Source organism: Mastigoproctus giganteus, chromosome 9 (genome assembly GCF_048544385.1).
Source record: "Mastigoproctus giganteus isolate SK-2022 chromosome 9, ASM4854438v1, whole genome shotgun sequence".
Lineage (NCBI taxonomy): Eukaryota > Metazoa > Arthropoda > Arachnida > Uropygi > Thelyphonidae > Mastigoproctus > Mastigoproctus giganteus.
Genome location: NC_143583.1, coordinates 40,696,891 through 40,719,606, shown reverse-complemented (window position 1 = coordinate 40,719,606; position 22,716 = coordinate 40,696,891). Strand labels below are relative to the sequence as shown.

The 22,716-nt window shown below is 35.4% G+C and overlaps 1 protein-coding gene across 1 annotated transcript in view; it reads left to right on the top strand.

The window, feature by feature from the left end:
- The window catches only part of Dap160 (dynamin associated protein 160), a 531,520-nt gene that overhangs the window by 176,332 nt on the left and 332,472 nt on the right, over positions 1–22,716 (top strand). The window contains exon 10 of the mRNA XM_090381606.1: positions 18,009–18,159. Within this exon, the coding sequence (XP_090237732.1) occupies positions 18,009–18,159 (151 nt within the window). The remainder of the gene's footprint in view (positions 1–18,008; positions 18,160–22,716) is intronic.

Genomic DNA, 22,716 nt, shown 5'->3' with positions numbered 1-22,716 from the left:
AGGGGAAGAATTAAAAATTTATCGATGAAAAAAAAAACGCTAAAGTTGCGAAGTGTTCAGAAGTTACTACACATAAATACGCGTTATGTGTTAATAACAGTTGAGGAGAATGAAAAAAAAAAAAAAAAACTGGAAAGATGAGAGGAGGTAGCATAGCTACAAATCGAAAAATGAATAATTTTATTCTCTCCCCTCCCTGTTGGTTTGATCATTATATATAATTTCACAATTTTCGCTCTTCTGTCTTGCCATGCCATTTTTTATCATTATTCTCATTTAAGTTTATATCTCAAGCGTCATGTAGAGGAAAATGCTTTTTGCTGCCTCTGATGTATGTTTTACCCTTTTTTATGTAAGATTTCTAATTTATTTCAAATTTAATTCAAGTTTCTAATTATTTCAAACATTATTCAATTATATATATAATCGTAATATTACGCCGTTTAAAATGTTTAAAACAGAAACTGATAGCTCAGCCTAACTAGGGTTGGATATTTTGTAGGGGTTTAGCCCTCGAAAAAGTCCCTTGCAAAATACCTTTTCCCATGTAAGGCTTATTATATTAATTAACCTATTATATATGTTTTTTCATTTTTACTGGGAGTACGGTTGGCCAGGGACTGCCTCGATTTTCAAATTATGGAGGGTTCTTGCACTATAACTTATCTAATTATGGTATATATATATATATATATATATATTGAAATGAAGTGTATATTTATTTTCTTGCCCAATTATCATCTTTTTCTCTGAAAAATTCCTTAAAATTCATAATTTGGTCATATAATCAAATATCATCGATTTTCGATTATACAGTCCACACAAAATATTTATAAAAAAAACCAAAAAAAAAAAAAAAAAAAACCCAGCATAATACAAATATTAACCCGGTTATATACTTCTGTACCTCATACCATATATATTTAATATAAAATAGATTTCATATATATATATATCATAGTATTAAAGATATTTTACTGGATTTATACGTTATCGTTATTTATATATATATATATATATATATATATATATATATATAAATAAATAAATTTTCTGTTTATACTCCGGGACGACCGAACAGTCAGAGGAGTTTACAAGATACACAGAATACAAGAAACAGCACCGTATTCAATATTTACCTTCTACATTCATTTCTTGGCTTATTTCCTTCCAACATTTCTCTACAGCATTCCTGTTTGAATGTAGTTTTTCAGTTTTATCCCATACTGGTCGTCGAAGATAAACTTTGGAAATAAGAGCTGCAATGTCCATGTTGCAATGAATGTGTGGCATCGACAACCAGCGAGCTTAAATGAAAAATCATTTAAGCAAGCAGGTGGGTCAGCACAACCAGCACTAACCAATTCCGATACGTTTTTGCGGACCCCCACTGTCTTGCGTGACTTGGTGAAGAGGGGGATGAATCACATTTTCTATTAACGGATTAAATTTGATTGATTATCATTGATTTTTAGGTATAGCTTAGTAATGTAAATCATACAACATACATTTTTCATATTAATTAATTTTCATTTAACGTTAACTGCAGAAGGAAAACCCAGGTTAATTAGAAGGGAGGAAATATGAACCGACGGGTGTTATCAGTTACTGTCTTCATTTAAAATATAATGCATATTTTACGCACCCTGCAGGCTGCAATTTGTTGTACAAAGCAAAACAAAAAAAACTTTTTTTAAAAAGTTTCTTTTTGTTTTCAATGATAATAAAATTTAATGTGATGTTTTTAGAAATAAGTATAAATCTAGAAATGAAGTAATGAAAAGTTCATTTTAGATATTCCAAAACTATTTCTTCGTTGTCATAATGATTATTTATTTATGTATTTTTTTTTTTTTTTCAAGATTGAAAACAATAAGGAACTGATGGGCATACCCAATGTGTGTACATTACAGTAGGCAAAATTTTGAATATCATAATTTATGTAATGAATTGGAAGTTTCTAAATATTTAGAACGAATAGAGAAACGCTGTTTCCATTTCGAATAATAAAAACACTGACTGACCGACTATTTCTACATACGGTATTTATTAGCACTTTACAAATAAATATAAGAAGAAAAGAAAGAACTGTTGTTACTTTGAGAAAATAAAAAAATATAATGGAATTTTTCTTATTATTTTATATATATATTTTTTTTTATTTTGTTTTTTGTCAGCATTTCTCCATGGTATTTAATGCAGTTTGACACTTTTATCCCATATTGCACGTTTAACATAAATCCATAACAGTCAGTCTGAAATCAAAATTTCAGTATCCATGTTTAAAACTTTTGGATTACAAGTTTTCTCTACATTTCCGTGAATTCGTGCTTTCTACAGCAACAGCAGTTCTAAAAATTGCCTGAAGGCCAGATTAATATCAGAGGTGTGAACAATGCGTACCCAGTTGAGTGACATCTGTATTTCCTTGAGACCAGTAAGCTTTAATTGTTGAGGTAAGCTGGGGGATTAAAACAAGAAGCGATGCCGCTGTCCACACGCTCTTATTGTATGCACTCCCATTGACTTACATTGTTCATTTAGGCTGCTGTTTCCAAGTAAGCGGTCACCTGCGTTCTATGTGTAAGCACCCTTAGCCTGTTCAAACTCTAGTTTGGACTGATTAATAACTGCTTTACAACTGTTGCGAGCTTTGGTGTAGGCAGAAAATGAAACTGAAGAATTAGCAACAAGCCAATTACGATATTCAACATTCTTCTCTTGAACAGCCTTAGCACATTTATTGGAAAACCAAGGTTCAGATAAAGGACGAGATTTTATAGTGGAGTGTGGGATAAAGGATTCCATTCCTGCAAGAATAATTTCACTAACACGATCTGAGCAAACATTTGACATCAGAAGTTTTGAAACAGTAATCTGATCAAGGGAAAGAAGAAAAGAAGTCTCGCAGGTCATCCCATTTTGCATTCTTGTAATCCCAAACAGCACGAGGTTGGGAATAGCCATGAGATAGGTTCCATTGGAGAAGAGACAATCATCATGTTGTGATTTGAAGTGCCTAAAGGACCTCTCATTTCGATTGTGTACTTAGAAGGGTTGTTTGTGAGAAAAAGATCAAGCGTATTGGCTGTATGATTAGGATTGTCTGGTATTCTTGTAGGTAAATGAACAATCTGTGCTAGGTCATTAGTAATTGCAAAAGCCTCAGCATCTCGACCTGCTGGTTTGGTGTGACTAGAAAACAAAGCCAGCTGGAGTTGTGAACATTAAAATTACCAAGGAAAATTCCTCACTGTTAGGAAAGTTGGACTGGAGAAAGTCAAGTTGCAAAGAGAGGAAGTCAAAGCGCTCCAAGTGATTAGTGGAGTTGGGAGAACGGTAGAGACAACAGATGAATTTTACACAATGAGGTAGAGAGATTTTGAGCCAGAGAAGATCAAAGAGAGTAGATTGCAAATTGCCAAGTCTCTGAGAGGGAATATTAGAACGGACATATGCACAAGTAGCCCCTTTGAGGTGAAAGGAATCATACAGCGAATAATTTGGGCATTTGAGATGAACAGTAGTTGAATCAGCCGATAACTGAGATTCTGTCAGAAACAGTACATGGGGTTTGGCAGACTGCAAGTGGAAATGGACATCGTTAAGATTAGAATCGAGACCACGTATATTTGTGAAATGAATTAGGAAGTGCTTGGGAGGTTTAGATCTTTTCGCAGATAAGCTTGCTCTGTTCGTTTGACAATTCATGGTGTATTCAATAGTAAGAAAAAGTGGGTGGGACATGCTGTATGAAGTAATGAAATTTTTGGATATGGCAAGAATATACCCAGATCCTTGACATAACGTGGCCTCGACAGCGTACACACTACTCGGACTCCCTCCAGTCACTATCTGGCAGAGTAGAGGTAGCAAGATTATACACTAGCTGATCCGGAAGCCTCCTAGAGAGTTACCAAAGGTTCGGTCCGGTGTTACTAACTAGCGGCCGGTCTGCAAACACTGTTTTAGAGCTGTACACTTGAAATGTAAGGAATATTGGATCTCGCCACGACGTTCATCATAACCTCAAAAGTCATCAATCATACTGCACAATGGAAGAGATAGGGAAGGGTTGACCAGAACTTAGCTCTAGAGACTAAACATGGGTTCCACCACTTCAAGCCTCCAATAAGTAAAGTTGTGGTATTTCTCCAGTTGATGAGAGGATTTGGCTGTCACAGACCGTCCAGACTTCGCCGAAATTGGGTCCACTTCACTCGAGTGTCACCCAAATATCAGTTCCATCAGCATTTTAGACTCCCAGGTAGCAAGTACAGCTTGTCTGGCATATCTGAGAGAATGTCTGTGACAACCTCAAGCACTAAATTTGCTCCAACTAGCACAGTGATTCTTTCTTTCCTTTGTTTTCCACCAAAACATTTATTATCCTTAAAAGCAAGTGTTCTATTCGGTAAACATTTAAAGAATAAACCCATTTCGTTAGCATTAAAAACATTTTTATGCTCATATTCTTCCCAAATCTTCTTTAAGGTATTATTCCTCCAACTGGTGCAATCTTCTTCGCTTACATTAACACTTTCTCCACAAATAACCTTTTCCAGAATTCTGAGGTGCTTCTTAAATTTATCTAGCCACCCATTGCTCGCATTAAATTCTGTATGTCCAAGGGACTGTGCAAATTTCAGAGCTTGTTGCTTATTTATTAGGCCCGATATTTGGATATTCTTTTCACGTATCGTTTGCATCCATTTTAGAACAGCTTTATCAACATCTTCGTATAAACACAGCTTAATTCGCTTCTTGTCTGCTCCTCCTTCAATTGCATTTAAAATTGATTCTCGATTTTTTTTAAAATCGTAGATAAACTGCTTGCAGATTGCCATATTTCTCCGCAACATCTTTTTTCTTAAAACCGTGGTCGATATCATAACAATCTTTGCTTTATCATTAATACTTAAACACTTTCTCTTCGACATTGTTTTCGCAATTGTAAAAATTACTGGACTACAGCTCTTGCCGATACATACACTGCAAACTTTGCTGCGCTGGCCATATAGTGAATTGTTAGTACAGGTACCACCCACTCAATGACGTTCGCTTGCCAAGTCAACAGTATCACTCACTTTGAAGAAATATACGACTTTGTGAATTTCTTTTATTCTGCTTTCATTCATATATATAAGAAAGAAAAGTTATGATTAAAGTACGCTGTATGTTACTTTTCAGGAAAAAAAAAAAAAAAAAAAAAAAATACAAGAGCATATAGCTTATGTGATTGATGATGAACAAAATAAAAAAAAAAAAAAAAAAATTCATGAAAACCATCTACTGGTAGTCCAGTTAGACTAGAACGAACATATCATATAATGATGGACATGAAGGTCACGTGGTACAGTTGAGGTGAGAAACGAATGTCACTCAGTAGGCGTTGCTAAAAACCGACTATGGTAGCATTCTATGTATTGCTGCCGCAGCATGCTAAAGGTTTACCGCAGTGAATTTTGTTTTCCTCTGAGCCAACATCAATTTACAGATCTACCTTATTTATTGTAGTTTATGAGCACTTTTAAGAAAACCCGTTTGGTTTAATAACTGTAACAAAAATGAAATAGAGACCCTCATACTGGCATCAATGGCCACAAGTGTTCATTAAAAGGATGATTATTTAATTCCAGATGCTAATGCGCAGTTTCGGAAGGAAGGAGGCGGTATATATGAGCGGCTGTTTAGCAGTAAATGCTTGAAAATCTTCAAAAATGCTTTTGCTAATTTCTTTAAAAATTCGTTAGAGAGACTAATACTTTGCTATATGGGTTTAATTTTACATGTAATTTCGTTTCAAGGTGCAATGTTTTGCAAAAAAATTCGTAATATAGAGAAATTTGTTAAATAGAACTTCGTAATAGAGAAGTTCCACTGTATTTATATGTATCTATGGTACATTAGGCTATCCATTCCAGGGCTAGTTTATATTTAACTAGTGGGTTGGTTGGGGTTACCAGAAACCTGATGCTCCCATGTAGGACTAAATTTAATAATAAGAAATATAAGTTTAGTATGTATAAAAACTATGCACATATAATGGATAATTGTCCCTATACAATAGCATTAATGTAGCACATAACTCCATTAACATCCCTTAATAATTAAGTCATCAAACACAACTCCAATATATATATATATATATATATATGAGTATATATATATATTGGAGTATGTGTATATATATATATATATATATACAGTGGATTTCGGTTATTTGGGACACCGGTTAATCGGGGCAGCCGTTTATTTGGGGCAAATCTGAAAAAACAGAACCCAATCAAGAAAATAGCCACCGTTTACTTCGCTTAATTGGGACAACATGCCGTTTAATTGGGGCAGGAGATGGCAGCAATGGAGATTAGCCTACGATTGTGTCCAACTGTACCATGTGGTTCGGTCGGATTTCTGAAGGTCACAACCATAAAACAATTAGCAGTCACCTGTTTATTGGGCTTTTCTGTTAGTGTAATCTATCATAAACGGATAGTAAACTCGATCTTATTGAATTTGTGATAATACCGACAGCTGGAATTCTGTGGGTTATTATGGTGAAATGTGTTTACACTTCCATGGAATCTTCAATCATATAAAAGAAATTAATTTTCAGAATCTTCTCTTCATTCCTATTTTTAAAGCTTCATAACTTGTTACTCCATTCTCACTTGTGCGTATCGTGTTACTTGCAATTTGTGTGTGCCGCGTTCTTTGTTATTGATTTCTTATCTTTTTACTGTTTTAAATTTTAACCCCCACCCAGAAATGTCAGTGAACAGAAATGTCAACTAGTTAGTTTGTACATATTATAGTACATATATAATATCGGTGTTTAGATGCACCATAGATAACTCTTAATAAACTACAAAGTAGTTGTTGTAGGCATCATTTGCTGTTTCTCATATTGTGCTCTGCCTTCACGACGAGTTGCCATGATATTGCACTACTTCGAATAAGTAACTCTTCACTAATAGAGAAGACTATTGTTACTTATTCTCAGTTGAGTACCACCACCCAGACAGCACTGTTTCACGGCTATTGGCCGATCATCAGTGGGTGGGCAGGTACCCTGGTAATGCAGACATGACGACCCAGTTGTGAAGTTAATCACACAATATGAGAGATGCCAAGAGGTGTAGATGTCAATATTTAAAATAAATAAATGCACAAGGCATAATACTTTAAGAGTTTGGTATCTATATAATATCGGTGTTTAGATACACCATAGATAACTCTTAATAAACTACAAAGTAGTTGTTGTAGGCATCATTTGCTGTTTCTCATATTGTGCTCTGCCTTCACGACGAGTTGCCATGATATTGCACTACTTCGAATAAGTAACTCTTCACTAATAGAGAAGACTTCTCTATTAGTGAAGAGTTACTTATTCGAAGTAGTGCAATATCATGGCAACTCGTCGTGAAGGCAGAGCACAATATGAGAAACAGCAAATGATGCCTACAACAACTACTTTGTAGTTTATTAAGAGTTATCTATGGTGTATCTAAACACCGATATTATATAGATACCAAACTCTTAAAGTATTATGCCTTGTGCATTTATTTATTTTAAATATTATAGTACGTATTAATTATTCCGATTTTCACATATCATTTAATTTTTTAATTGGTAAGGTAATAAAGAGTAAATCTGTGCTTAATATATCTTTACTTTTATAGACTGTGGATAATATTCCTCCTATTTTCGCTAATTAGAATCGCTGTTTAATAGAATTAAAATTGGATTCATAAATGTGATCACAATGACTACCCTTACTACATATCGTATAGTGAACAGTACTTTACTATAGTGAGTCCATCATAACGTGATTTGATTGTATAGTGAACCAATTGTAAAGTGGGGGTCCATTGTATTTTTAACTATTCACGCGAAACTTTGGATAATTGGGGCAGCCGCTTAATTGGGCAAAAATGCACTAGTCCTGATGTGTCCCAAATAACTGGAATCGACTGTGTGTGTGTGTGTGTGTGTGTCGAACTTCCCTATAATGAATTCGATAAATCCAGCGAAAAAATTCGTTATTGAGAAATTTCGTTATACAAAGAATATCTTTTTTTATTAAAAATTGTTATTTAATTAGAAAATGAAAATGAATCTACATTTATTTTTAATGTATTTTTTTCAAAAACACTTATTTAAATTACATTTACACAATTTTCACTGGTAAGTATCATAAATTAAAACAATCTGTAATTTTCGATTGCACAGTACAATTAAAAAATGTCTGATTCTCAAAGAAAATCTCACATTTGTTCAGAGCATTAAAAACATTATCAGGAACATTTTCACAAAACTGTAGACCCATACGAACTATTTTAAAAGCGTTAATCATTTCTTCGCAAGTTGGCTTTTCTAGTGTTTGTTCTGATGTGTCTTCAGCATCATCATTAATTTCTTCTTGATCATGGTCGCATCTAACACTGTTCAGCAGTATTTCATCTTCATTTGGATGTTCTGTTGTAGTCAGATCTTGATCTACATAAACATAACTGTCCAGTGTTATTTCATTTTCGATGTTTCCGGACGATTCTAATAATGTCCAAAAGTTTTTCAGTTGTGAAAGGGGCAATTCATCATGATCGTCCAGTTGTTGTTCGACTTTCGTATTCAATGCAAATCCCTCTTTTGAAAAACAATTTTGAATAGTGTATTCAGTAACATCATTTGTCCAAACTTTTACCAGTTCAGAGATGCAATCTCTAAGGTTAATTGTAACCTCCAAGTTTCTATTTTCTGATAACGCATTGACAATCTTTATTATTATTCTCTTTCGATAATGAAATTAAAAATTTTTAATAATGTCTTGGTCCATTGGCTGGAGTTTTGACGTTATGTTTGGTGGTAAAAACAACAACTTCACACTTAAGTTTGGCAGAAATACTGCAGGATGTGCCGGACAGTTGTCAGTTACCAACACTATATTTTCCTTTTTTCTTTTGTTATATGCCTGTCTAGTTTTAATATCCAGTCTTCAAAGATATTACTTGTCATCCATGCTTTTAGTCAACTTCCAAAGATTTTGTGCATCTAAAACATCTTGGGTTTTTGATTTTCCGATGACTAAAAGTCTTAATTTTTCACTTGTCATATTTGCCCCAACTAGCACAGTGATTCTTTCTTTGCTTTGTTTTCCGCCAAAACATTTATCATCCTTAAAAGCAAGTGTTCTATTCAGTAAACATTTAAAGAATAAATCCATTTCGTCAGCATTAAAAACATCCTTAGGTTCGTATTCTTTCAAAATCTTCTTTAAGGTATTGTTCCTCCAACTGTTGCAATCTTCTTCGCTTACATTAACACTTTCTCCACAAATAACCTTTTCCACAATTCTGTGGGCTTCTTAAATTTATCTAGCCATCCAGTGCTCACATTAAATTCTGTATGTCCAAGGGAAAGTGCAAATTTCAGAGCTTGTTGCTTAATTATTGGACCCGATATTGGTATATTCTTTTCATGTATCATCATATGCACCCATTTTAAAACAGCTTTATCAACATCTTCGTATATACACAACTTAATTCGCTTCTTGTCTGGTACTCCTTCAATTGCATTTAAAATTGATTCTCGATTTTTTAAAATCATAGATTTCTCCACAACATATTTCTGCCATATTTCTCCACAACATGTTTCTGCCATATTTCTCCACAACATCTTTTTTTCTTAAAACCCTCGTCAATATCATGAAGAATCTTTACTTTATCATTAATACTTAAACACTTTCTCTTCGACATTGTTTCTGCAATTGTAAAAATTACTTGACTGCAGCTCTTGCCAATACACATACTGCAAACTTTGTGCGCTGGCCATATAGTGAATTGTTAGTACTGCCTACTCAATGATGTTCACTTGCCAATTCAACAGTATCACGTGACCTTTCCTATCGATCACTTTGAAGAAATATACTGCTTTGTGAATTTCTTTTATTCTGCTTTCATTCATATATGCACAAAAGAAAATTTATGGTTAATGTATGCTGTATGTTACTTTTCAGAAAAAAAAAAATAATAATACAAGAGCATATAGCTTATGTGATTGATGACAAATTGTTCTAAAAGAACGAAATTAAAAAAAAAAAAAAATTCATGAAAACCATCTACTGGAACTCCAGTTAGATGAGAATGGGCATATCATATAATGATTGACAGGAAGGTTACATGGTACGGTTGAGGTGAGAAGCGAATGTCATTCAGTAGGCATTACTAAAATCTGACTATGGTAGCATTCTATGTATTGCTGCCGCAGCACGCTAAAGGTTTACCGCAGCGAATTTCGTTTTTCCCTGAGCCAACATCAATTTACAAATCTACCCTATTTATTCTGAAGTTTATGACCACTTTTAAGAAACCCATTTGGTTTTATAACTGTAACAAAAATGAAACTAAGACCGTTCTACGGGTGTCAATGGTCACAAGTATTCACTAAAAGGATGATTAATTCCAGGTGTTAATGCACAATTCGGAGGGAAGGGGGCTGTATATTTGAGCGGTTGTTTAGCAGCAAATGCTTGAAAATCTTCAAAAATGCTTTTACTCATTTTTTCAAAATTCGTTACAGAGAGACTAACACTTCTCTATATGGGGTTAATTTTACATGTAATTTCGTTTCAAGGTACAGTGTTTTGCAAAAAAAATTCGTAATATAGAGAAATTTGTTAAATAGAAGTTCATAATAAAGAAGTTCCACTGCACAGACACACACACACAGGGTTGTTAAAATTAAAGTATTTCTATGTAGAGGGCTCTGGAGTGAGTTTTAAATCTTGTACTGAGGAGAAATTTGGACAACAGATACAATAAAGAATGCACTTGCCATTTATTGGAAAAAAAGAAATTAGTTAATTTGTCACTGTATGCCACATAACTATCTTAGTTACAATTATGCAAATAGTATAAGTTATTTGCATAAGCGTAAGCTATTGCCACAGCGCCACTACTCAACTCTATTGTACTGTATAAAAGCAAAGCAGTCTCTTCAAAATCATACAGTAGATGTTTGCCTGCACTACAGCAGCAATGGCAACAATGTTACAGGAAAAGGCGCTATTAGTGAAACTGTACTATCAGAACAGCACCAATGCAGCTGTAGCTATTGGAGAATTTCGTCGTCAGAAGGCGGGGGGGACCTATGACTTTATGCTGTCCGCAAAATAATTGCGAAATGTGAAGTGACAGGAGATTTTGGTGTTCAACCAGGTAGAGGTCGAAAATGAGTGGACTCCTCTCGTGTTGAAGATGTGGCAGAAAAATAAATGGCTGTTTCTCGTGAAGTGGACTTGCCGTTTTAGACTGTAAGCCTAGTAATGTGTCAGGTGTTGCTGTACTATCCTTATAAGATGCACATGCTACAGCAGCTAAAGCATGGTGATACGGATATTCGTTTCATATACGCACTTCAGTTTCTTGCATGAATGACAGTGGATATCACTTGGCTATGGAACCCACTTCTGCTTAAATGGACAAGTGAATACGCACAACTGTCACATTTGGGCAACAGAAAACCCTCGAGTTATCCGAGAGGCCCCATTGCATTCTCCAAAAGTGACAGTGTGGTGTGGATTTACGGCCGCATTCATGATCGGGCCATATTTTTTGAACAGGTAATACCGACTGGATCCCGCACCTGTTCCGTCACTGGACAGCGATATTATGAAATGTTGACAAATTTCGCAATACCAGAGCTGCAACAACGTGGGTGCCTTCAGGATACCATATTCATGCAAAATTGTGTACCACCCCACATCCACCATTGTGTCCAAAGATTGCTAAGGCAACACCTTACGGTGCCTCCATAGCCAGGTGGGAAGGAGCGGCAGTGCTAGCACACGCTTCTTGATTAGACCGGGGTTCGAGCTCGTCACCACCAAATACGGAGGGTGTGGAAAGGTCAGGGAATGCCCACTGCATATTCCTGGGGCAATATGGCATTAGTTGCTAATGCTCCTAAAAACCAAATAACAACAACAGCAACACCATACAGATGAATGGATCAACAGCCGTTGTTTCTAGACATCTTGGCCACCCTGATCGCTGGACCTCGCCCCATGCGACTTCTGGTTGTGGGGTTTTTGAAGAATCAGGTATATCGGGAAGGATGTCAAACTTTGGCAGATCTGAAGGATAGCATTAGACGCCATGTGCTGGCTATTCCAGTTGACATGTTATGTTCTGCTGTAGAAAATGCTCTTCTTCGAATGGAAACTGTTGTTGACCAAAATGGAGGATACATTGAACAACTGTAGTGCTGTTCAAGTGATTTGTATTGCCACAGTGCCATATAGTGACAAATTTTGTAACTAATTTTTTTTCCAATAAATGGCGAGTGCATTCTTTATTGTACCTGTTGTCCCAATTTCTCTTCAGTACGAGCCTTAGAACTCGCTCAAGAGCCCTCTACATAGGGATACTTTAATTTTAACAACCCTTTGTACACACACACACACACACACACACACGCACAATGTGATAAAGTTAACATTTGCTGTGTGTACTATATTGTATGTAGGGGTGATTTTTCAGTTTGAAGTGGCAGAAGCATAATGTAATCAGACATTTGCAAACAGAATGCCCCTCTTTGTTTATCTTATCTCATTTTGTTTTATAATTTGAATCAATACCAGTTAAAGCTGTTATTGGTGTATATGATGCGGGGGGGAGGGTTCAAAAAAGATTTGTATTCACCCAGAATACAAATGAAATGCAGGACCTCAGAAGTAGTTTTGATACAAGGTTGAAACAAACACATATTACACTTTTTTTAATACTATTACCAAACAAAATGACACATTTTCCACCTCTCAATTCACTTCTGCAGGACAGTTTTGGAGACGTCCTCTGACTATCCTTCGAACCATGACTCAGTAGCAGAAATCACTTCATCATAAGCAGCAAAGTGTTTCTTATGAAGAAAGAACTTCAGGGCAGGAAAGAGAAAGAAATCTGAGTGTGCAAAGTCGGGGGCAATAAGCAGGATGTGGCAATATTTCAGTTCACCTGGCACATCAACATTGCATGTGAACATTGTGCCTTTTCCTTCTTCTGGTCAGATGTCTGGGAACCTATCTACCATACACTTGCTCATATGCAACTGTTGATGGATATTCTTCACAGACCCTACAACAGTTTGGAGCTCTACAGCTAGTTCTTTCACATTAATATGGTGATCTTCCATGATTAATGCCTCAATTTTTGCAACACTGAGTTGCTGTATTTTGCAATACAGCAGTTGCTGGGTGTACTGGGGTTTGCTTATCATGCACTGATAAGCATGATAAGCAAACCCCAGGTCCTTCTGCATTTGATATGCAAAAACATCAGCACTGTAACCTGGGCAAGCTTCTCCATAAACAGTAACCATTTCTTCATGGATTATTTTGGGTGTTTTCCCTTGCACAAAGAGGAGCCAAATCACTGATCTGTATCCCATTGTGATGTTTCATTCAGTACTGCAAAAAAAAAAAAAAAAAAAAAAAAATTTTCATTTTTTTTTTATCACACTACTGGATTGAATACAAATCTTTTTTTGAACCTCCCTCGTATATGATATAACAACCAGAAATTGAATAAAAAAATCTCTATTCATGACTGCAATATAATTTTTGAAGACTAGAACTCTGTAATAAACAAAAAGGGGTCACTTAGGTTATAGATTTTTTAAAAAAAATCTGTTTTATGATTAAATTTTGATTTTTTTTTTTTTAATGTATACTAAATATAAAAATATTTTAATAAAATATTTCAGTAAAATGTTTCAGTAAAAAAATCTTTATTTGTGATTGTGTTATTTTCTGAAAGTGGAGTTCTGTGATAAGTTAGGTTAAGATTAATAAAAATGTTTTAGGATTAAGATATTTTACTTTTAATTAATAGTGCATGTAGTAGTAAAAGCATTTTGCTTATCTCCTTTTAAATATTATGCCACGTGTGAAAATACAAATATAGCTCTTTAATAAAATGTGTGCTACATCCATTTGCTGAGGTCATTACTCTTTGATATGTTGAAGAGTGATGTGGAAATTTGTTACATCCAATCGTTGTTAAATCCTTCTATTTTGGAAGTTGATTGGACTAGAATGATACTGCTGTAATTATAAGTAGCCCTACTGTAGTAGGGCTACCTAGAACTACCCAGAACTTTTTCTGTTCTTTTTTTCAGTGAGGAAGTACTTTATTGCCACATGTGACTAAAGGTGCTCAGATTTATAAGAGCATTGATGATGCTCTTATAAATCTGAGATAGCACAAATTTCATCAATTTGCAGTGCATCATTTTAAAATTTGAAATTATTTTATGAAAAGGTTTTAATACTTCTCAGTATCATTGTAGATGAAGCAGTAGATGTTTTTCAGTATCAATTCTGCCAATTTCAATATCAGAACCTACCCAAAACTTTATTAAAGAAGAAAGATTTGATGTACAGTGGCCCTTGGTTAGAGAACTGACAAGTATGGAAGGGAACTTGAAATAAAACACATTATCGTACCTCATGCTAGACATTCTAACAGTTTCTCGTAGCAGTGCTGAGTGAAAGAATGTATTCAACCAGATGGGGGTAAATATCATTCTGGTGAAACTTTGGAAATGAACCTTGATATCTAAGTTTAAACTAGAACCATTTTTATAAACAAATCTTTGATCCAACATTTCTGAAGTCTGCAAGAGTATCTTTCTTGAAGCAATGATAATCAGTTGGTGATAATCAGAGACAGAAAAATTATATTTTTTCCAATTGTGCTTTTAAGAGGTGGACATGGGCAAATTTTACTCAGTTACAAAGGCATCATGTATTTGCTGCTCATTTGCAAACGTTACAATAATTTGACAAAGGTATCCACTCTCTACTGGCTAAAGGGATTTGAATCCAGAATCCCTTACATTGTACATAGGTGTTTGTCAAACCTCCCTTTGGCACATTTTGAGTAAAAGAAAGCATAGGTTTTTTTTTTTTTTTTCAAATAAAAAGAGCTGCATTAAAATAGCTATGAGAGTAATAGAAGAAAACTAGCTCAGTGTTGTTGATGGAAGTTTAGTATTAATATTAACAGTAAATTACATAGTAAAATTTTATTATTGCCTTGGGTTTTAAATATAATTGATTTCTTTAAAATTTATTTCCAATAAAACATTTTTATATTATAAAGCTGTAAAAATTCTATCAGTTTAATTTTTAAAAGTAAGTGGTATATTTATTTCTTTCCCAACTGCAACCCAAATGAAACCATTAATTTTATTCAAGAAGGAGAGAGGAATTGCACAAATTTATTTGTCTTAATGGTTTTACTATCAAAAATTTGAGAACCCTTAAGTTAATCTGATTAGCATTTAGCGTGACTAAAAGTAAATATTAAAGTTATATCAGAAAAATTTGTATATATCTTCTGAGGTAGTGTCCTGGATTTTGAGGAATTTCCTTTAGATATTAAATTTCCATCATTCACAAAAGAATGATATTTAAAAGCCTTGGATTCTAATTGAAGCATATCGTGGCATGTGTTCAAAATGTAAGTGTGCTTTTATTTTTCATAAAAATTGTATTTTCTAACAGTCTCAGAAATATTCATTACATAGGAGTTGTTTTATTTTATGTGGATTGACCATGCTGCACTTCTCCATCTGCAAAAATTGTCTTCTCTGATGTAGGAAACAAAATGCATGTTCTTTCCACAATATTTAAGTAATTTATAATTAGACTTTAATTTAATTAGCATAATGGCAGAATCGACTAAAGATTCTGCCATTACATTAATTAAATGGTTGTGAATTTGTACATGCTGCCTAATTCTGCCATTACATTAATTAAATTAAAGTCTAATTATAAATTACAATACGAAATTTTTCGAGATCTTCAAGTACCGTGTTAATAGACTAGTAAAGGATAGCGAAAGCTTAAAAAGCGGTGCTCACCTTGGATTAATCTGCGATGGCTTACTTAGGCAGCATGGTTAATATTTAGGTTGAATTGTTAAATTGAAAAAAAAGGGGGGGGGAAGTAGGTAAGTGTTGACTGAGTTAAAATAGGTGCAAGGAAACAGAAGTGTACACATCCAATCCTTGGTTGTCATTGAAGTAAGAGAATAATTAAAAACTAAATAAGTGAATACGGTGAAGCCAATTACCTAAATATTAACCACGCTGCCTAAGTAAGCCATTGCAGATTAATCCAAGGTGAGTACCACTTTTTAAGCTTTTGCTATCCTTTACTAGATTATAAATTACTTAAATACGAAGTGCTGGCAATAGAATGGTTCTGCCACAACACTTTGCTCGAAATATTAAACACAAAATTACCGACTAGCCTGTCTCCAATATGGAGCCTTGCATATATTAAATTTCCACGTGTCTAAGCAATGCATCATGGTAACTTAGAACTGAGTTTTAACCACTGTCTTCACTTTTGCCTTTCAACCAACTGATGATGAATATTTCCAAAGTCCTTTGTTTAGACTTTTGGCATTACAATATTTAGGATTTTAGGTTTTAGGTTTACATAGTAATTTTATAGATGACAACCAGGGGAATGGATGGTGCACTTCTTCCTCCAGGCTCAATATTAAATTACTAATGTAGTTAAATTTTATTTTTAGGAGACTTAAATCTAGGTCTGTTAAAGTGAGAGTTTACTGTAAAGAACTGCATGTGTGTGTGTGTGTGTGTGTGTGTGTGTGTAAAAAAACAAAAAAAAAAAAAACTACCCACCTCAGACAGTGTCTTGTGATCACATGATTAACCATGCATCATAAGGTAGCCTACATTTGTTCATTTGGACATCCGAAGTTTCATTATTGTGGAACACGTGTATGCACGCGCGTGCACACACACGGTCTTTATTATATGTGTACTAACAGTTTTAAGTGTTTTCACCATTTTTGTTGAAAGGACAACTATTTTTATGCAATCAGTTAATGCATATAGTATTTATATAAATGATGTTATGTACATACATTAAAGAATTAGAATATTGATAATCCTATTAAAAAAAAAAGTTCAGTAGTCTGATCCAGAATGTAAGCCAGCTTTGTTAATTTATTTTCTGTGGATAAATAATTTTCAAGATATGGATTTTCATCTTATTTAGCAATTTCCAGCAGATTAATCAGTTTACTGGAGATATTTTACAGTAACTAAAAGCATAAGCATTATGTTAAAAATTATCTGGTAAGTACTTCACCATGTTGAAAGTAAAAATGTTAATTTTGAAGCTTATGTAAAACTTACGATAATATGAATTTTCATCCCCAAAGACATATTGCATTTTTGCCTCAGTATAAGAATGGATAGGCACCCTATCAGTATTAAAATGAAAGGAATGCAATACAAATTCAAACTGAGCCACCAGAAGAAGTTGCTTTGATAATATTAGAGTAATGGACATACAGCATAATTATACAAAACTATTGATTTCCCAAACTTTACAAATGAAATTGCTTCACAGTTCTGTTAGTTGGGTACCTCTTTTAAATTCAGATTGTTTGGTCCTTTGAACATGTGTGATATCATCACATGTCCAAAGGACCAAACATGTGTGATGACTTTGAACATGTGTGTCATCAGTTTCCTAGTAACTGATTAAAACTCCCTTTGTGCATATGAGGTTAGCAAGTCCTTGATAATGATAGCATTGAAAAGTCATTCTGGGTCATGCAGAATATGTTAAGTTTGAATTATCGTCTAGTGAATCAATTTTAATTTGTATTGCGTTTCTTCATTCTGATATTTACAGCAATAGTGTGCATGTTCATTCTTTCATTGAGGGTAAAGGATGTAGTGTATCTTTGAGTGCTAATATTTATAATTTTTGTAAGTTTTAAATTGAATGTTATTTTTAGCATTAACTTGAGAAAAATAAAAAAACAAATGCTTTAATTTATACAATTATTACTGCTAAATTCAAGGAGTACTGGACTTATATTTCACCTTTTATCAACTAAGATTAATAAAGAAGTTTTATGAAATATAAAAAAATAATTTCTGGTCCTAAATCCATGTAGCTACATTTGAGGATAAGAGGAGAGAAAACTTTGAAAAAGGACAAGCAGAATTAGAAAGGAGACGCCAAGCATTATTAGAAATTCAGCGTAAAGAGCAAGAAGAAAGAGCAAAAAAAGAGAGGGAAGAGCAGGAACGGAAGGACAGAATACGGTAAGATGATTACATACCTCCCATTTCAGATGGTAGCCTGTGAGCTGTGCCTAGTCTTAAATTTTTTGAATATTTAATTTATTCTAGATGTTTAGTTCAGTCAAGGTTCCACTTTAACAACATAAATATTTCTAACTGATAACATTTATAGAAATGCATACAATTTTTATAGTTAGCAACATTCCTGAATAACAACATATAAATTGATTTGTCAACTGGACCCTATTTCTTAGATCTACCACTGTGGTCCTCTGATAATTGTTCCTTGCATTATTTTTTTCTACCATTAAAATAATCAGTTCATGTCATCCATTTTAGTCTAAACCTTGAAATAGTAATGATTCTTCTTTTTTGTAATTATAAAAAGTGTTATAGCATCTAGAATTACTTCCTTTAACAATTCCTACTTGGCATTTGAAAAAAATCAGTTGATCCACTGAAAATTTTTTTTAAATGTCTAATACCTTCAGTTACCTTTGTGAAAAGATGAATACACAAAAAGGTGTCATTTGAGTGAGCTCCCTTCCAAGTCGGCTCCCAGGTTCTCACCCATATGAGACTTGTTTCTCATTCATGTTTTATTCAACCATTCTAGTAGATTTAGTTTCTAGAATAAAAACACAAAGACCACTGTAGGTCAACTCATAACAAGAAATTTGTTAGTTGTTAGTACAAAATTTCGACCATTCAGCCTTGCAGTGGGAATGGTCTATCACACCCCCACCACGAGGACTAGGTCTCTACCATCTAATTTGTAGGCATTGCCTTACTTCTCAAATACGCTATTTTACAAAATTACACAAAGTGCACAAAGGCACTCCTGGTTTCAAACAATTCCTTTAAGTTTATTTCTGATAGAGCGCGCTCCAGTCAATCTTATATCCGCATAATGTGGACAGTGGAGAACCATATACAACCCTCTTTCTGGCAATCCACATGCACATTCCTCTGTTGGGGACAACCCCAAGTGCAACAACCTTGATTTCAGACCATGTCCAGTGAGGATGGCACAGGCTGCCAACCCAAGTCGGAGCCATGAGCGTCGAGCCAAGACGCTACATACAAAGGTGGATGCATTATTTAAAATGTATTTTAAGTTACCTAGGAAAAACATCAGTATGGCAAACGTAGATATCTCTGCATACATACTTCTCAAAAAAGTTTTGTTAGAACAACACAAACATTAGAGGTATTGCTCAAACATTTGAGGTATTGCTCAAAACATCAAAGGCAGATATTGTTGGGATATCAGAGATGTGGTGTCACACAGATAATAAGGAATGCAGAACTGGAATTTGGGGAGTGCAATGTGTACAGAAAGGATAGACAGGATAGGAAGGTAGGAGGGGTTATGCTTATTAGTAAAGAAACACATAAAATCCAAGGAAGTGAAGCCAGTCGACATCGCTGGACAGTGCAGTGTCGAGTCAGTTTGGTGTGACATAAGCATTGGAAGATCAAAATTGAGAGTAGGAGTGTGCTATAGGCCTAATGACTCTGATGAGTATGATAAGAAACTGTACAGGGAAATAGAGTGGGCCAGTAAATCAGAGAGTCTTATAATGGGAGATTTTAATTTCCCAGATATTGACTGGAATTTGGGGGCTGGTCACTCACACACTAGCAAAGCTTTTGTGGATTTATTGGATGATTGTTTTCTACATCAGCATGTTCGGGAGCCAACTAGAGGGAGTAATACTCTTGATTTGATTATCAACAGTGATTCTTCATGCATTAAGAATCTGCAGATAAATGAACCACTAGGTGGCAGTGATCACAGTGTGTTGAAGTGGAATTTTCTCAAAGAGGTAACTACCATTAGGGGTAAAGGGAAGGGTTATTGCTTCCGTAAAGGCGACTACGATGGACTGAGACAGTATTTAAATTCTATACAGTGGGACCAACTGATGATGTTACCAACAGCAAATTCAAAATGGGAAGCATTCAAAGAACTTATCTTGGAAGCTACTAGGCTTTACATACCAACTAAGAAATATTGTTCAAGGTTTAGGCCAAAATGGGTGTCAGGTGAATTAATGAGGCATATGGCAGAGAAGAAAAATGCATGGGATACTTACAAATTAACACATGACACAGAAGCCTATGATAGATACAAGTTGATATGCAACCAAGTTACAAAGGAGGTTAGGCAGGCGAAGGCAGATTACGAGAAATCCTTGGCAAGGGATGCAAAGAAAAACAGCAAAGAGTTCTTTACTTATGTAAACTCTAGAAGGAAGGGGATGAATCAGATTGGTCCACTTGATATTGATGGGTCAACTGTTGATGATCTTGCTCAGGTAGCTAACAAACTAAATGAATATTTTGCATCGACATTCACACATGAGGAGTTATTCAGTGAGGGGAATGCCAGAGGTGTATTCAACTCTAGCAGTAAGATACAGAATCTTGAAATAACTGGGAGTAAAGTGGAGGAGAAACTGTTGAAGATAAACACAAGAAAGGCACCCGGGGTGGATGGGATCTATCCAGTTATATTAAAGGAGGCAGCACAGGAAGTAAGCAAACCCTTAGCCATAATTATGAGAGCTTCCTTGGACTCAGGGGAGGTACCCATAGTCTGGAAATGTGCAAATGTGACCCCAATTCACAAAGGAGGATCAAAGGCTGACACAAGTAATTATAGACCTGTGAGCTTAACTTCTGTTCCAGGAAAATTAATGGAGGCACTGGTTAAAGAAGCACTGCAGGATCATCTAGACAAGACTTCAGTTATAGCTCGGACACAGCATGGTTTTGTTAAGGGGAAGTCTTGCCTGACCAGTTTGATTGGATACTATGATGCAGTCACAAAAGAACTGGATGCAGGGAATAGCTTTGATATTATATACTTGGATCTTAGAAAGGCTTTTGATACTGTTGCACATGGAAGACTGCTACACAAATTGGAGCAGTGTGACATAGGAGGCAAATTGCTGCTATGGATAAAGGGGTGGTTGAGGGGGAGAAGACAGAGAGTGGTAATCAGTGGAGACTGTTCGTCGTGGACTAATGTTATTAGTGAAGTCCCTCAGGGCTCAGTGTTGGGTCCATTATTGTTTTCTGTATTTATAAATGATATTGATGATGGTATATCAAACTTAATGTCCAAGTTTGCAGACGATACGAAGGTTGGCAGTGTTGTCAAGAACACTACTGACACTATGCTGCTGCAACAGGATCTGGAAAGGTTGAGCAGATGGGCTGAGAGGTGGCAAATGAAGTTTAACATTGACAAATGTAAAGTACTACACATGGGAAACAGCAACCCCAGAGCAACGTATCAACTCTGTGGTACTGCACTGACAGTGGTAGAGAATGAAAGGGACTTGGGGGTGGTTGTGCAGGCAGATATGAAGTTCTCTGAGCAGTGCAGACGGGCTGCAAGAGTAGCTCATGGAGTATTGTCAATGATATACAGGAATTTTTCCAGCAGGGATAAGGAGGTGATTATTCCATTGTATAAGGCAATGGTCAGGCCACACCTAGAGTACTGTATACAGGTCTGGAGGCCTCATTTAAAGAAGGATGTAGAGCTGCTGGAACGAGTACAGAGAAGGGCAACAAGATTAGTGAATGGAACAAAGGGGTGCTCTTACGAAGAAAGGCTTAAGTTTTGCAAATTACAGTGTCTGGAGACCAGGCACCAGCGAGGTGATCTGATAGAGGTTTATAAAGCCTTGAATGGTTTGAGCATGCTCAATGCCGATGGGATTCTTCCTCTAGCTCAGAATAATCACCTGAGAGGGCATAAATTCAAATTGAGGAAAGACAGATGTAGGATAGACGTGCGGAAATTTGCCTTTAGCCAGCGGGTGGTTGGTTGGTGGAACAGACTTCCATCCCTAGTCGTGGAGGTTGATAGCCTAAATAAGTTTAAGGCTCAGCTGGACAGGTATTTTGACCGAACAGAGGGGTGAAGTGGAAGTGGGTTTTTTTTTTTTTTTTTGGCTGATGCTGCATAAGTTTGCTTTCTTGCATCAAATGCCTCTACTAATGCTAATGATGAGTATAATAACAAACTGTACAGAGAAATAGTGGGCCAGTAAATCAGTCTTAAAATGGTGGATTTTAATTTCCCAGATATTGACTGGAATTTGTGGGTTGGTCACTCACACACTAGCAAGGCTTTTGTGGATTTATTGGATGATTGTTTTCTACATCAGCATGTTCGGGAGGCAACTAAGGGAGTAATACTCTTGATCTGATTATCAGTAGTGATAATTCATGCATTAGGTGGTAGATGACTTTCATCAACCGGTGAAATACCACCACTTTGCTTATTGGAGGCTTGAAGTGGTGAAACCCATGTTTAGTCTCTAGAGCAAAGTTTACGGCATCCCCCTCCCACCATACTTCTCCTTCAACCCATGCACGGTACTAATAAGTACTATAGGTTTTGATACCTTTCGTGTTTGGGGTTTTCATAAAAAAAAAAAAAAAATTAAGAATCTGCAGATAAATGAACCACTAGGTGGCAGTGATCACATTGTGCTGAAGTGGGATTCATTCAAGGTGGTAACTACCATCAGAGGTAAAGGGAAGGGTTTTTGCTTT